Source organism: Cibotium barometz, chromosome 43 (genome assembly GCF_041138505.1).
Source record: "Cibotium barometz isolate CiBa-2024 chromosome 43, ASM4113850v1, whole genome shotgun sequence".
In the NCBI taxonomy this organism is placed as follows: Eukaryota; Viridiplantae; Streptophyta; class Polypodiopsida; order Cyatheales; family Cibotiaceae; genus Cibotium; species Cibotium barometz.
The window spans coordinates 22,233,280-22,246,952 of record NC_141088.1 but is presented as its reverse complement, the minus strand read 5'-3'; the positions used below and the strand labels follow the sequence as shown (position 1 = coordinate 22,246,952).

At 44.9% G+C, this 13,673-nt stretch overlaps 1 protein-coding gene across 3 annotated transcripts in view; it reads right to left on the bottom strand.

Moving 5' to 3' along the window:
- Positions 1-779: 779 nt before the first annotated feature.
- LOC147613697 (uncharacterized) overlaps positions 780-13,673 on the bottom strand; it is a 29,594-nt gene continuing 16,700 nt past the window's right edge. For all 3 annotated transcript variants that reach the window (XM_086781674.1, XM_086781673.1, XM_086781675.1), the window contains 6 exons: positions 2,631-3,848; positions 2,388-2,549; positions 1,945-2,266; positions 1,776-1,849; positions 1,535-1,657; positions 780-1,448 (listed from right to left, as the gene is read on the bottom strand). In XM_086781674.1, coding sequence (XP_086637800.1) covers positions 972-1,448; positions 1,535-1,657; positions 1,776-1,849; positions 1,945-2,266; positions 2,388-2,549; positions 2,631-3,848 — 2,376 coding nt within the window. In that variant the 3' untranslated portion in view covers positions 780-971. The remainder of the gene's footprint in view (positions 1,449-1,534; positions 1,658-1,775; positions 1,850-1,944; positions 2,267-2,387; positions 2,550-2,630; positions 3,849-13,673) is intronic.

Sequence of the window (13,673 nt, the reverse complement as noted above, 5' to 3'; positions counted from 1 at the left end):
GTTTTTTTTTTGGTGGTGGTGGTGGTTTTTTTTGGGGGGGGGGGGGGGGGGGGGGGGGTGGGCCACGCAGGTGTGTACGTGTGTGTGCAGGGGCTCCATAATAGAAAGAGCACAGCAAAGCTATGCCTTTACTTGGTAACAGTATTTCCATTCTATTAGCTAGAACACCTCAAAACAGCCCCATGAAGCTAAGGATCTTGTCCTACCACAGATTTGCCGTAAACACAGAGAGAGCAACAGTGCACCAGTTTTTTTCTTCAATTCAGCCAGTTTACAAGAAAAAAGTGGGTCACAGGCGCTTGTACTTGGAAAACTCATTTCAAAACAGGAACCAATCAGCAACAGATCATTGTAACTTTATGTCTTAAAAGGGGGACACAAATCTCCCGTTCATATTTTAAAAATAATTCATCTACTATTTCAAAAATCTTAGAAGACCCACCATTTTCTGGCCTGCACATGTCAGATCTTGCAGCAGTCTGTCATGAGCCAACCCCCCACACCCTACAAGCATTATAATGGAGGGGCCACACCTGCACTTGTCAGCTTGCTGAAAATTGATATCTACTAGGTCACAATGAAAATTGACCGCCCCGCCTTCACTAGTCAACTTATTAAACATTTTGAGTCACAAGGTATAGTCACTGATGATGTAATAGTCAACCTAGAACAATCTGTGGCCCTGAAAAAAAAAGAATTTATAGATGTGTTGGCGGGCCCTTGCACCCCAACTCCTGATAAGGGGGCATAAGTTCAAACCCCAACTCCTGATAATCAACTCAACCCAAAAAAATATATATCATTGATGTATGAATATACATATTTTTACAATCACTCCTACATTTTGTTAAGTTAATGACAATCAGCATGTTAGTATACAACAAGAGCGCTTTAAAAATTTGAGCAGTTATGAACCTACATAGTATACATCCACCTATATTACTGTTATAACAGACGACAGCTCCATGGCACTACAGATCCATATCATCATCTTCACTGTCCACACTGCTTCCTTGGCGTCTGCTGACGTGCCGCCCACCACCACGGTGGACAAGAATTTCGTCTTCACTACTATAGGTACTTGCAGCATCCTCACTTGAGGGAGAGAGCACATGTTCGAGATCATCTTCTACTCCTGTTGCAAGTTCACCAAGCCTCTCATCCCTACCATGATGTGCTCTTGCTCCATACCCTGTTGACTGCACAGCCACCCGCCTTCCACGTCTAGCTTTGCGCTTTCCTTTAGGTACCTCCTCCAGACGAGTCAGATCAACATCCTTGTTGCTATCAGAAAGTGGCCAGCTTTCACTACCATCTGCTTCTTTAGAAGGTTTCCCATAGCTGTGATCCTCTCCATCATCATCGTGGAAGAGAGTAGTTTGTTCTGCATTTTCCAATTCTGCAGCTACAACAGATTCCGGTCGTCTTCGTTTCCTTCCCAGATTGGTCTGCAGAGAAGCAAAAATGTAACTAGTTTGTGATCATTCTGGCCAGTAACAACGAGATTTATTGGGCTCTATCTAGTAGTTCCTACCTTTGGCCCCCTGTCAATAAGATAGGACCAAGCTGAACGATTCCGCAAACAATCCAGCACAGCCTGCCGGTGGCTTGTGTAGGCGTAGCGCTCACCATTATGCTTCCGAAGCTTGGGCCAATGCTGCAAAAAAGGACCCTGAATATCAAAGATAGGAAGCCCAAGCAAACCTTCTCTAGCAGCAGCAAAACAGCACAGTTGCAAGTGTGCAAACAAGAATATGGTGAAGGCGAGACCATACAGGAAGAACTTCCTCACAGATATACTCATAGGAGGCACAGTGACCCTTCTCATTGAGAATCTCCTCTATAAGACCTGCAAAAACAAGCATTTCTTTATGATTATATGCTTCCTCAAGAAACCAAATGCACGGCAAGCAAGCTAACAAGCACAAGGTTTCCAAGAGATGCCTGGAAGTGTGAGGATATTATCAGCAGAGCTTCTTCTCTCTCCATCATTTGGATCATTTGCACGTGATACATCACTGTGTGACTGACCTTCCATAGCAACTCCTGACGCTGGAGGAAGATGCCTGCTGATCTCGGCTGCTGTTGTAGACGGCTTTTGTGTCATGCAAGCGTCTGCTGTATCTTTATCCTTTTTACTCCCAGCATGTGGCAGAATGCTGCTGTCTTGTTTGGTGGCCCCTCTCGATGCCTCAGCTTTGAATGCGTCATCAGCCCCGCCCAAGACTTCTCCATGCAATTCATCTCTGTTCTTCCTCCTGAATATCTGAAAAACACAGGAGAAGCCATAGTTTAATTTCCACTCCGACCCACTGCAACCGATCATGACATGCTGAGACAAAAATAAGCCAAGCTGACCAAAAAGACACAACCAATATCTTGCCTACCAGATGATGGTCCTTCTGGCTAGCACTTGAAGCAACTGGTATAGAAACAACAGCAGGCCGCTTAGCAGAAAGTGGGTGGGGGACCGTTCCACTCTGTCTAACCCTAGCCACACGAGCAACGCGAGGAGAGCTATTCAGCTCCTGATGCAGCAACAAGGCAAGCTGCACAAACCAACACCATACATAAGAAATGGCTCATACACGCGGTTTTATCAGCTTTTGCAGCAAACTTGACTGTCTTACCTCTTCATCGTTCAAAACTGGAGGGGTGACATTCCTCCCTGGTAAATGCCGATCTGACGTGCTTGCATGATGTGGAGATAAAAGGATGGTCGCATTTTTTGATCCGGACACCATCCCTGATTTTTCAGCTTTGTGAGGCACGCTGGTGGAAACCGATCTTACAGAATGTTTGCTCTGGTGCAAGCTTTGCTCAGAGTCTTGCTTAGAAAGAAGCTGACCAGTGTGCTTGGCTGCTGATGTATGTGAGGCCTGTGCTTTTGAATGCAATACAACCCTGCCAGGGGCAACCGAACTCTTCCCAGTACCTGCTGCTTTAGTTTCTGAAATCTTGGCAAGATCTTTGGAATCTTTGCGTGAGGATAGAACCATTGTTTCATTCAGACCCTCAGACATGACCATTCCAGAAACGTTTGCAACATCAGCCTTCTTCATATCAAGTGTTCTCGACCTTTGCTTGGATGATCTGTGGCTTTTTACATATGAACTGGCTGGAGGGTTCTCTGCTTTTGATACCAAAGAAGTATAACTCCTGTTATTGGATATGGCAGCTGATCCCATGAAAGCCTTACAAGAAGGGACTGGTTGAGCTAGCTCCGCATTGGAAATCTTTTCAGGTGGTGATACAGAATCCACCTTTGTGAATCCATGTTGCTTTGAATTAATTCCAGGAGCAGACAATGTTGGGGAAGATAAATCTGCTGACTTGGAAGGTCCCGTCTGAGCAGACAAAGGGCTATTATCATCAATCATGAGATATGACTGTCCAACTGCACCTGCAGAAACAGAAGTAGCAACCCGAGATGCTGCAGTAGCTTCTTGCAGGAGCACTTGCTGCACTGGTGAGGACGGAGTCGACAGTGAAGGCTCTTGACGCTGAACTTTGAGAACCTCATCCTGCAAGAACTGCTCATTAGATTGATCAGTTGAGAAGTGCAATGAGTCTTCAGCATTTGGCTCATGAGTAAGTCGACCTCTGTAAAACCCTGGATGTTCATCATCTGATGCATTTTCTAGAAGATCACGCATTTCATAAGTGCTTTTGGAAGCTCTCACGTGGCTTTGCTCTAGCTTGGCCATGCTAAGGCCAAGCATCTCAGATTGCTTTTGTACCAGACTCTGCTGTCTTGATGGAACAGTGACCTCCTCACCCTTATGATGCTTCCCTGGTTGCACAGAACTGCCCTGATTATACTGTTGGAATGATGTTGGAGGATACTCCTGCAGAATTATTGTGCAAGTCTTACCTTCAAATTGAGTCTAAAGAAGGCATTAAAGCCAAACTATATCCTACTTTTTAGACTTTACTCGGGTCTATTTAAAACTACACACATGAGACATACAAATGCTAACTTCTTCAACCACAATTATCTATTAGATCTGCTAAGTTCTTGCGCTTGATGTAAGACTATGGACAAAGAAAAAAAACACTTCAATAGTCCTCTCTCAACTGCTGGAATCTGCAACAGTTGGAATGTACAGCTACAGGTCAGGTGAAGGTGTTGACAGAGATTATGTCACGTGCATCCTGCACTTGGATGCCACGTGGACATATCTAAACAAGAAGGTGCAGGACCTCGAGTGGAAACTGGTCCCATGTGAGCCCAGTCCAAGACGAGTCAACCAGGGTTCCACTCTACATGTCCGAGGTAAGGTGTGCATTGTCCTGCAAATGAAGCAGTGCCAGTCATGAACCTACCTCTGGAATGATGTCAGCTGGCCTGTGTGTTTGGTTTGCAACCAGATGCCAAGCATCTGTAGAACCATGTAGGATTGCATGTAGACAGGGCCAGCCCAGCCCTGTAGAACCATGTAGGATTGCATGTAGACAGGGCCAGCCCAGCCCTTAGGGCTACCCCAAACCAAGAAGGAGATGACATAATCTCTTGCATTGGGAAGGCCTTAGGCCACCCAAGAGGGGCCTAAAGGCCCCATGCCTTGCCCACTAGCAATTGGAGGAGGGGCTGGAGAGGAAAGAAAAAAAAATTCTCACTTGTGTGGTTGGTTTCTCGACTCCGGCCGCCCACCCCTTTCGGTGTGCCTCCTGTCCATAGTATGTTTCATCGTTTCGAAGGTTTCGTTTCGTTTCGTCTGATTTGGACGAAACGCAAAGGTTTCAAAATGACACTTCTTATATACACATACCAAATTTATAACATAGCCAACAGAAAGATGAAGATACATTTTTTGGGACTAGTAGGTATAAATTTCATGATTTTTTGGTTTTTCAAAATTTGAGCAAGAAAAGGAGAGGAAGAGAGGAGGAAAGAAACAAGTTGGAAGGCAAGAGGGAGGTGAGAAGAAAAGGAGAGAAACTTGGAAGACAAGAAAAGGAGAGAAAGAGGAGGAGGGAAGAGGAGGGGTGTGTCATGTGCACAGTGGGTATCTACCGTGTGCTATACGCATGCAAGACTAGTTTCGAGGCTTGGGGAAGCTTGGAACTAGGCAGGCTGATTGACGAGCTGAGTTAGGGATATACTAACGGGCGGGCACCCAAGTATGGACGGGCGGGCGGCCAAGTGTGGACGCCCGATGACCGGCCAAGAGCCTATAAAAGGGTGGCCAAGGTTAGTTATTGATATAGAGAGTCTCGCGAGTTTGTGGGAGCTCTATGGTCTTGGAGCCTAGATCTAGTGCAGACGTGCACCTGCTTTATGCAGCCGAGGCCGGCAGCAATCTCGTGGCCCGCGAGGGCAGCTTCGTGGCGGTATGGGACGTCACGAGGAGGAGATTGGTCGGTACGTCAACCTAGTTAGCTCAGCTCGTGGCTCGGTGGGGACAGCCAAGACTGTGGGCTCGCCCACGGCTGTCATGGTTGGGAGGTGAGTCAGGCCTGCACCCCCTTGCTTGTTTGTTGTTCGTTTGTTTGCAGGATTCGAGTTTCGAACCAAGATCGATCACGAGGGAAGATCCGTGGGGATTTGACAGTGGTATCAGAGCATACCTCGTGAACGAGCAAGTCGGTAGGTAGAGAAGAAGAGGTCGAAGTACGGTATGTGTTAAAAAAGCTTGCTGTTTTTTCTGTGCATACTGCAGATTTCAATTTTGTATGTGTTTTTTCTTCATCAAAGAATCCCATGTTGATGGGAGATGGTAGGTTGAATAAGGTTGATTGCTTTGCAAAGAAGAGGCCTTGTGTGCAGTCGTTTAACCTACAGGGAGAGAAACAGAAAAAAAAAGAGCGAAAAAACATGATGCTTTTCGTTGTTTTCGTTGAACGCATGAGAGAGAGAGAGCGAAAGACGTGCTGGCGAGTAGGTTGCTGGCCGAGTTGTGTTGACGTGGCAGGCGGGCGGTTGCGTAGCCAGGCGGCCAGGCGGCGCCTACGCCAGGCCAGGCCAGGCTTACGTAGCCAGCCCAGGCCCAGTACTGCCGGCGCCCAGACCACGTGGCTGTGTGGCCAGGCCTGCGCAGCCAGCCCAGGCGGCGCCTAGGCCAAGCGAGCGCCCACCCAGTCGACGCACGGTAGGCTACGCTGCCACAGACCACGTGCGAGTTGACGCAAGGCAGGCACAAGCTGGTGCGCAGGCTGGCGAAGGTGCTGGCGATGGCGGCCACTTCAAGTTACGTCAGCATCCGCCGGGAAGAAAGCATGCACCGGCAGCTTCAGTCGCCTGCAACCAGCCGGCGGGTTAATTCTGAAGGAGAAGAAAAAAAAAAACAAGGAAAGCTTACGTTTACGTTTTTAGCTTTCGTTTTTTTTTAGAGTTTAAATTTTTTAAAGTTTAAAAGACCTCCTCCAAAGTTTAAAGGTGTTTCTTTTTTTTTAGAAAAGAGAATATATATATCCATATATATATATATATTAAAATATATATATATATTTATACAAGAACAAAAAAGAAGAAAAAAAAAACACAAAAGCTAAAGCAAAAGCTAAGCCTAGCTTTTCGAGTTTTTTTTTTTTTTGGCTTTTGGGAAACCTTTATTAACCCCCTCTAGTGGGCTTCTTGCCACACATCTCTCGAGTTCTCAAGTTTTCAAGCTCTCAAGCTCTCGAGTTCGCTCGCACTTTCATTGTGCAAAGATCGACTTTTCTCTCCGCGTACCCTCTTCACGATGTCGACCCAAGAATCAGAGTTGGAGCCCCTCGTGAACGCGAAGGCTTGCCGGCTACGGAAGGCACTGATGCCGATCTTTTTGACGAGTTTGTGTCAAAATCAGATTTCCAAGAGTTCAAAGTCGCTCTCGAAGCTTCTTCGGCGGAACGTCAGGCACAAATCGCAGCCCAGATGCAGGCTTTGCAGAACTCCATCGCTCTATTAACCACTACCCTCTCTACTTTCTCGGGAATGGATACCTTGGCTTCTGCTTTAGGCCCCAATATTACTCCGGAACCGTTCGGGGGCGAGCAAAAGCAGCGAACCAAGGAGATCGTGGACACTTGGCTACACAAGTGGCAAGTTCACTTTCAGTTTCATCCATATGATGATGGAAAGAAGATACAGTTAGCAGCAGGTTTCCTGTCCGGCAAAGCTTTGCTTTGGTGGAAGGAACTGAACCCAAAGCCAACGACTTGGGCACAATTTGAAGACATTTTCAAGAAAGAATTCCTCAAAAAAGAGGATGATTATGATGTTGTTGCCCGGTTTTCAGCTTTGACCATGACCTCGCAGCACCTCACTTATGAGGTCTACCTCCAGAAATTTTGTGACTTGCAGATAAAAGCTACAAAGATGGATCCCACTACTCTGTTGGGGTTTTTCGTAGCTGGTTTACCCGACTCGTACCGTTTACAGGTTAAAAATAATAAATGTAAAACTTTGGACGAGGCCATTCATTCAGCTCGTATCTATGATGATACGATGGTCTCTTCCAAATCAAAACCCGTTACCGAGCAGGGGAACAAGCATAAAAGAAAGTTCTCCGCACCTATGGCTAACACGAATGAAGGCAAGTCTTCGGACCAACCTTCGAAGAATTCCAGTTCGACACCAGCGAAGAAGAAGAAACGACTCCTTAAGGCTCTGAAGCTCAAGAAGGAAGGACGTTGTTTTATCTGCGAAGAAAAAGGACACATGCGTAATGAGTGCCCAAAGCAAAAGGGTACCAAGTCAAACGCAGGACCCAAGCCAAAGGCAGCTAACCAGTTGTCTTTGACAGGTACGTCAATTACTGTACTTTCTCGCCCTAGTACTTGTTCTGATTGTCTGTTCAATTCTAAGGTATTTGGCATGCATGATCTTCTCCGAGTTTATGGAGAAGTGAATGGCCATAAAATTCACATTCTTTTAGACCCTGGCAGTTCGCATAACTTTGTTAACTACAAACTTGTGCAGAAATTGAGTCTTGATACGACACTCAGCGACCATACCTATGAGGTACGTCTACCTGCGGGCAGACAAGTTTAGGATCGCAAGGTGGAGATGCTTCCAATCCAGATTCAGGACTACAAAGATACTCTGGAATGCTATGTCATGCATCTGGAAAATGTAGACTTGTTATTAGGGATTGAGTGGTTTAAGACTCTTGATGTCCAGATAGATTGGTCTAGTCATATTTTTTCTTTTCAGCATAGGGACACCAAGTATAGTATTTTAGGTGATTGTATCCATCCCTCTCAGGGACCTCTTGTAAATACAATCGATTTTGGAAATATAATGAATTCTTCTTTGTACACTGCTTTCCATTGTGTCTGGATTCCACTTTCTTCTTTTCTCATCCCTTCCATGGATGTGAATGAATTAAGTGTGTTTGAAAGCAAAGAATTACAGAAGATACTTGATTCGTTTCAAGATGTATTTCCTAAGGAACTGCCATCGGGTTTACCACCTGAACGCGCAGTAGATCATCGTATTGACTTGATCCCTGGTGCTCATCCTGTGAGTATTCCACCTTATAGGATGAGCCAAGCTGAGGAAGATGAGTTGGCTAAACAACTCGAAGATTATTTGAGGATGGGCCAGATCCGTCCAAGTAAATCACCTTGGGGTGCACCTGTGTTGCTTAGGAGAAAGAAGGACAATACTTGGAGAATGTGTATAGATTACAAAAGATTGAACAAGCTGACAATTAAGAACCGTTATCCTCTCCCTAGATCAGATGACCTAATTGACCGGTTAGCAAGAGCGAAATATTTCACGAAGATAGATTTGCGTACTGGCTATCACCAGATACGTATTCATGAAAGGCATGTCGAAAGAACCGCCTTTCGGACTAGGTATGGCCATTACGAGTTTCTCGTATTACCTTTTGGGCTAACCAATGCTCCAGCCACTTTCCAACAAATGATGAACGATCTTTTTCGTGAACATTTGGGGAAATTTGTGGTGGTGTTCCTGGATGATATTTTGATTTATAGTCGTACTCTTGAGGATCATGTCAGACACCTCACGATTATCTTATCTATTTTAAGATAGAATCGACTATATGCTAAATTCAGTAAATGTGAGTTCTTTATGACCGACATCATTTACTTGGGACACAAGATCACTAGAGATGGATTGAGCATTGACTATGACCGAGTTCAGAAGGTTTTGGACTGGCCTATACCGCGAACAGTGAAACAACTTCGTTCTTTTCTCGGTTTTGTTGTTTTTCTTAGGAAATCTGTACGGGAGTACTCTCAGCTCACACTACCGATGATCGACTTATTGAAAGGTCGTGGACGTAAGTCCAATCAGCCTATCACTTGGAATAACGATTTGGATATGGCCTTCAGACTTTTGAAAGATAAAGTCAAGGAAGCACCTATCTTAGCATTGCCTGATCCTAGTCGGCCTTATGTTCTTGAAACTGATGCCAGTGACTATGCTATCGGGGCTGCTTTATTTCAAGATGGTAGACCGGTTGCTTTTGAAAGTAAAAAGCTAGATGACACTCAATCTCGTTGGCCAACCCTTGAGAAGGAGCTTTATGCTGTGATTCATGCTCTCAAGGTTTGGAGACATTATTTATATGGCTCCAAGTTTGTGGTATTGATTGATCATCAGTCAATCAAGTATGTGTGTGATGCGGATGATTTGAGAGGCAGGAAAGCTCGTTGGGCAGAGTTAATGCAAGATTTTGATTTTGAGATCCGTTATCGGAAAGGGTCCATGAATAATATTGCAGATGCGCTTAGTCGGATTAGAAAGGTGAATACTTTGTCGTTCACCGAGATTTCTACTGACTTATTTCAGTCATTGAGAGGGCTTTGCAGGACTGATAGTTATTTTGGTCCATTTTGGCAGAAGATCCAGGACGGGAGCTCATTGATTGACCAAGACTCGATGATTGCGCAGTCTACCATTCAGGCTGCAGGAGGTCAGTGGATGATTCGGAATGGTTTGCTATTCCGTAATGACAAAATTTGTGTACCACAGATCCCGGACATTAGGTCCAAGATTCTGAAGGAGTGTCACGACGCACCTTCTGCTGGACACCCTGGGGTACACAGGACACTATCATTAGTGAAACACACTTTTTATTGGCCGAAGATGAAAGGGTATGTAGAAGATTATGTTCTCAAGTGTCAGATTTGTCAGGCAAATAAAGCTGAACGCTTTAGACAGGCTGGGTTGTTGCATCCTTTGCAAATCCCAGGTAATAAATGGGAAAGTATTTCCATGGATTTTATTACCGGATTGCCAAGAACACATCAAGGCCACGATTCTATTTGGGTTGTGGTAGATCGCTTGACAAAGATGGCTAGATTTTTACCGACCCGGAAGACTATTACAGCTACGCAATTAGCTCGGCAGTTTATCGAGCAATTGTTTAGACTGTACGGGTTACCGCAAGACATAGTCAATGACAGGGACTCTAAGTTTACGAGTGACTTTTGGAAACTTGTTTTCGAGAAGTTGGAAACAACTTTGAATTTGAGTTCCTCTGATCATCCTCAATCTGATGGCCAGACTGAAAGAGTGAATCAGATTTTGGAGGATATGCTTCGAGCATATGTATCCAAAAGACAAAGGTCATGGGAGGATTATCTTCCTATGTTAGAATTTGCATACAACAGTACTAAGCATACGAGTACAGGGTTTAGTCCTTTCATGCTTATGTACGGTTTTCAACCAAGATCACCTATTACAGTAGGATTCTCAGGACTTCAGCATGATGCAGCACGTAATTTTTTGCAAGATATGCAGGAAATGTTACAAGTTGCAAAGGAATCTATTAGAAGTGCTCAAGACCGAGACAGGTTTTATTCTAATAGACATCGTTCACCTAGAGAGTTCTCTGAAGGAACGATGGTGTATTTGCGAGTTCCGAAAGATTCCGAGACTTTACGGACAGGTAGATCTCCGAAATTATCCCCTAGATACTGTGGACCATTTCGTGTTACACGACGGATTGGTTCAGTTGCATATGAATTGGATTTGTCTTCTCATGTGAAAGTTCATCCTGTATTTCATGTCAGTAGACTTAAGGAAGTACTGGGTGGAGCAGATCAGTTAGTTACTCCTCAAGAAATTATAGATGTCCAGGACATGACATTTGTTCCGCACGAACCTGAAAAGATTCTTGGATTTCGTGAACGAAGATTGCGTCATACGCTTATCACGGAATACAAGATCAAGTGGAAGGATCGTGTTGAGGAGGACGCTACATGGGAGACATTGACTTCTCTTCAGAGAGATTACCCTGGCTTTTTAGTGAGCTCAGGAGTGAGCTCTTAGAGGAAGGGGAGTATATCATGTGCACAGTGGGTATCTACCGTGTGCTATACGCATGCACGACTAGTTTCGAGGCTTGGGGAAGCTTGGAACTAGGCAGGCTGATTGACGAGCTGAGTTAGGGATATACTAACGGGCGGGCACCCAAGTATGGACGGGCGGGCGGCCAAGTGTGGACGCCCGATGACCGGCCAAGAGCCTATAAAAGGGTGGCCAAGGTTAGTTATTGATATAGAGAGTCTCGCGAGTTTGTGGGAGCTCTATGGTCTTGGAGCCTGGATCTAGTGCAGACGTGCACCTGCTTTATGCAGCCGAGGCCGGCAGCAATCTCGTGGCCCGCGAGGGCAGCTTCGTGGCGGTATGGGACGTCACGAGGAGGAGATTGGTCGGTACGTCAACCTAGTTAGCTCAGCTCGTGGCTCGGTGGGGACAGCCAAGACTGTGGGCTCGCCCACGGCTGTCATGGTTGGGAGGTGAGTCAGGCCTGCACCCCCTTGCTTGTTTGTTGTTCGTTTGTTTGCAGGATTCGAGTTTCGAACCAAGATCGATCACGAGGGAAGATCCGTGGGGATTTGACAGGGTGGACCGTGGAGAAGAAGAGAGAAAGAGGAAAAGGGAAGAGAAGGAGCGAAAAGCTTCTACATACCCTTTCGTCTTTGTCCAATAAACAGTGTGTTTCACTAACGATAATGTCCTGTGTACCCTAGGGTGTCCAACAGAAGGGGCGTCGTGACACTCCTTAAGAATCTTGGACCTAATGTCTGAGATCTGTGGTACACAAATTTTGTCATTACGGAATAGTAAACCATGCCGAATCATCCACTGGCCTCCTGCAGCCTGAACGGTAGGATACTCAGTCATTGAGTCTTGGTCAATCAATGAGCTCCCGTCCTAGATCTTCTGCCAATATGGACCAAAATAACTATCAGATCCTCTCAATGACTGAAATAAGTCAGTAGAAATCTCGGTGAACGACAAAGTATTCACCTCTCTAATTCGACTAAGCACATCTGCGATACTATTCATGGACCCCTTTCAATAACGAATCTCAAAATCAAAATCTTGCATTAACTCAGCCCATCGAGCTTTCCTTCCTCTCAAATCATCTGCATCACACACATACTTGATTAACGGATGATCAGTCAATACCACAAACTTAAAACCATAGAAATAATGTCTCCAAACCTTGAGAGCGTGAATGACAGCATAAAGTTCCTTCTCAAGAATTGGCCAACGAAATTGAGAGTCGTCTAGCTTTTTACTCTCGAAAGTAACAAGTCTACCATCTTGAAATAGAGCAGCCGTGATTACATAGTCACTGGCATTAGTTTCAAGAACATAAGGCCAACCAGGATCGGGTAATGCTAAGATAGGTGCTTTTGACTTTTATCTTTCAAAAGTCTGAAGACTATATCCAGATTGTTATTCCAAGTGATAGGCTGATTCGACTTACGTCCACGACCTTTCAACAAGTCGGTCATCGGTAGTGTGAGTTGAGAGTACTCCCGCACAGATTTCCGAAGAAAAATAACAAAACCGAGAAAAGAACGAAGTTGTCTCACTGTTAGCGGTATAGACCAGGCTAGAATCTTCTGAACTCGGTCATAGTCAATGCTCAACCCGTCTCTAGTGATCTTGTGTCCCAAGTAAATGATGTCTGTTATAAGAAACTCACATTTACTTAATTTAGCATATAGTCGATTCTGTCTTAAAATAGTTAAGACAATCGTGAGGTGTCTAACATGATTCTCAAGAGTACAACTATATATTAAAATATCATCCAAGAACACGATCACAAATTTTTCCAAATGTTCACGAAACAGATTGTTCATCATTTACTGGAAAGTGGCTGGAGCATTGGTTAACCCAAAAGGTAATATGAGAAACTCGTAATGGCCATACCTAGTCCGAAAGGCGGTTCTTTCGACATGCCTTTCATGAATACATATCTGCTGATAGCCAGTACGTAAATCTATCTTTGTGAAATACTTCGCTCCGGCTAACCAGTCAATCAGGTCATCTGATCTAGGGAGAGGATAACGGTTCTTGATTGTCAACTTGTTCAATCTCTTGTAATCTATACACATTCTCCGAGTGTTGTCCTTCTTTCTCCTGAGTAACACAGGTGCACCCCAAGGTAATTTACTTGGACGGATCTGGCCCATTCTCAAATAATCTGCGAGTTGTTTGGCCAACTCATCTTCCTCAGCTTGGCTCATCCTGCAAGGTGGAATACTAACAGGTTGAGCACCAGGGACCAGGTCAATACGATGATCTACTGTCCTTTCGGGTGGTAAGCCCGATGGCAGTTCCTTAGGAAACACAACTTGAAATAAATCAAGTATCGTCTTTAATTCGTTGCTTTCAAACACACTTAATTCATTAACATCCATTGTAGGTATGAGAAATGAAGAAAGTGAAATCAAGACACAATGGAAAGCAT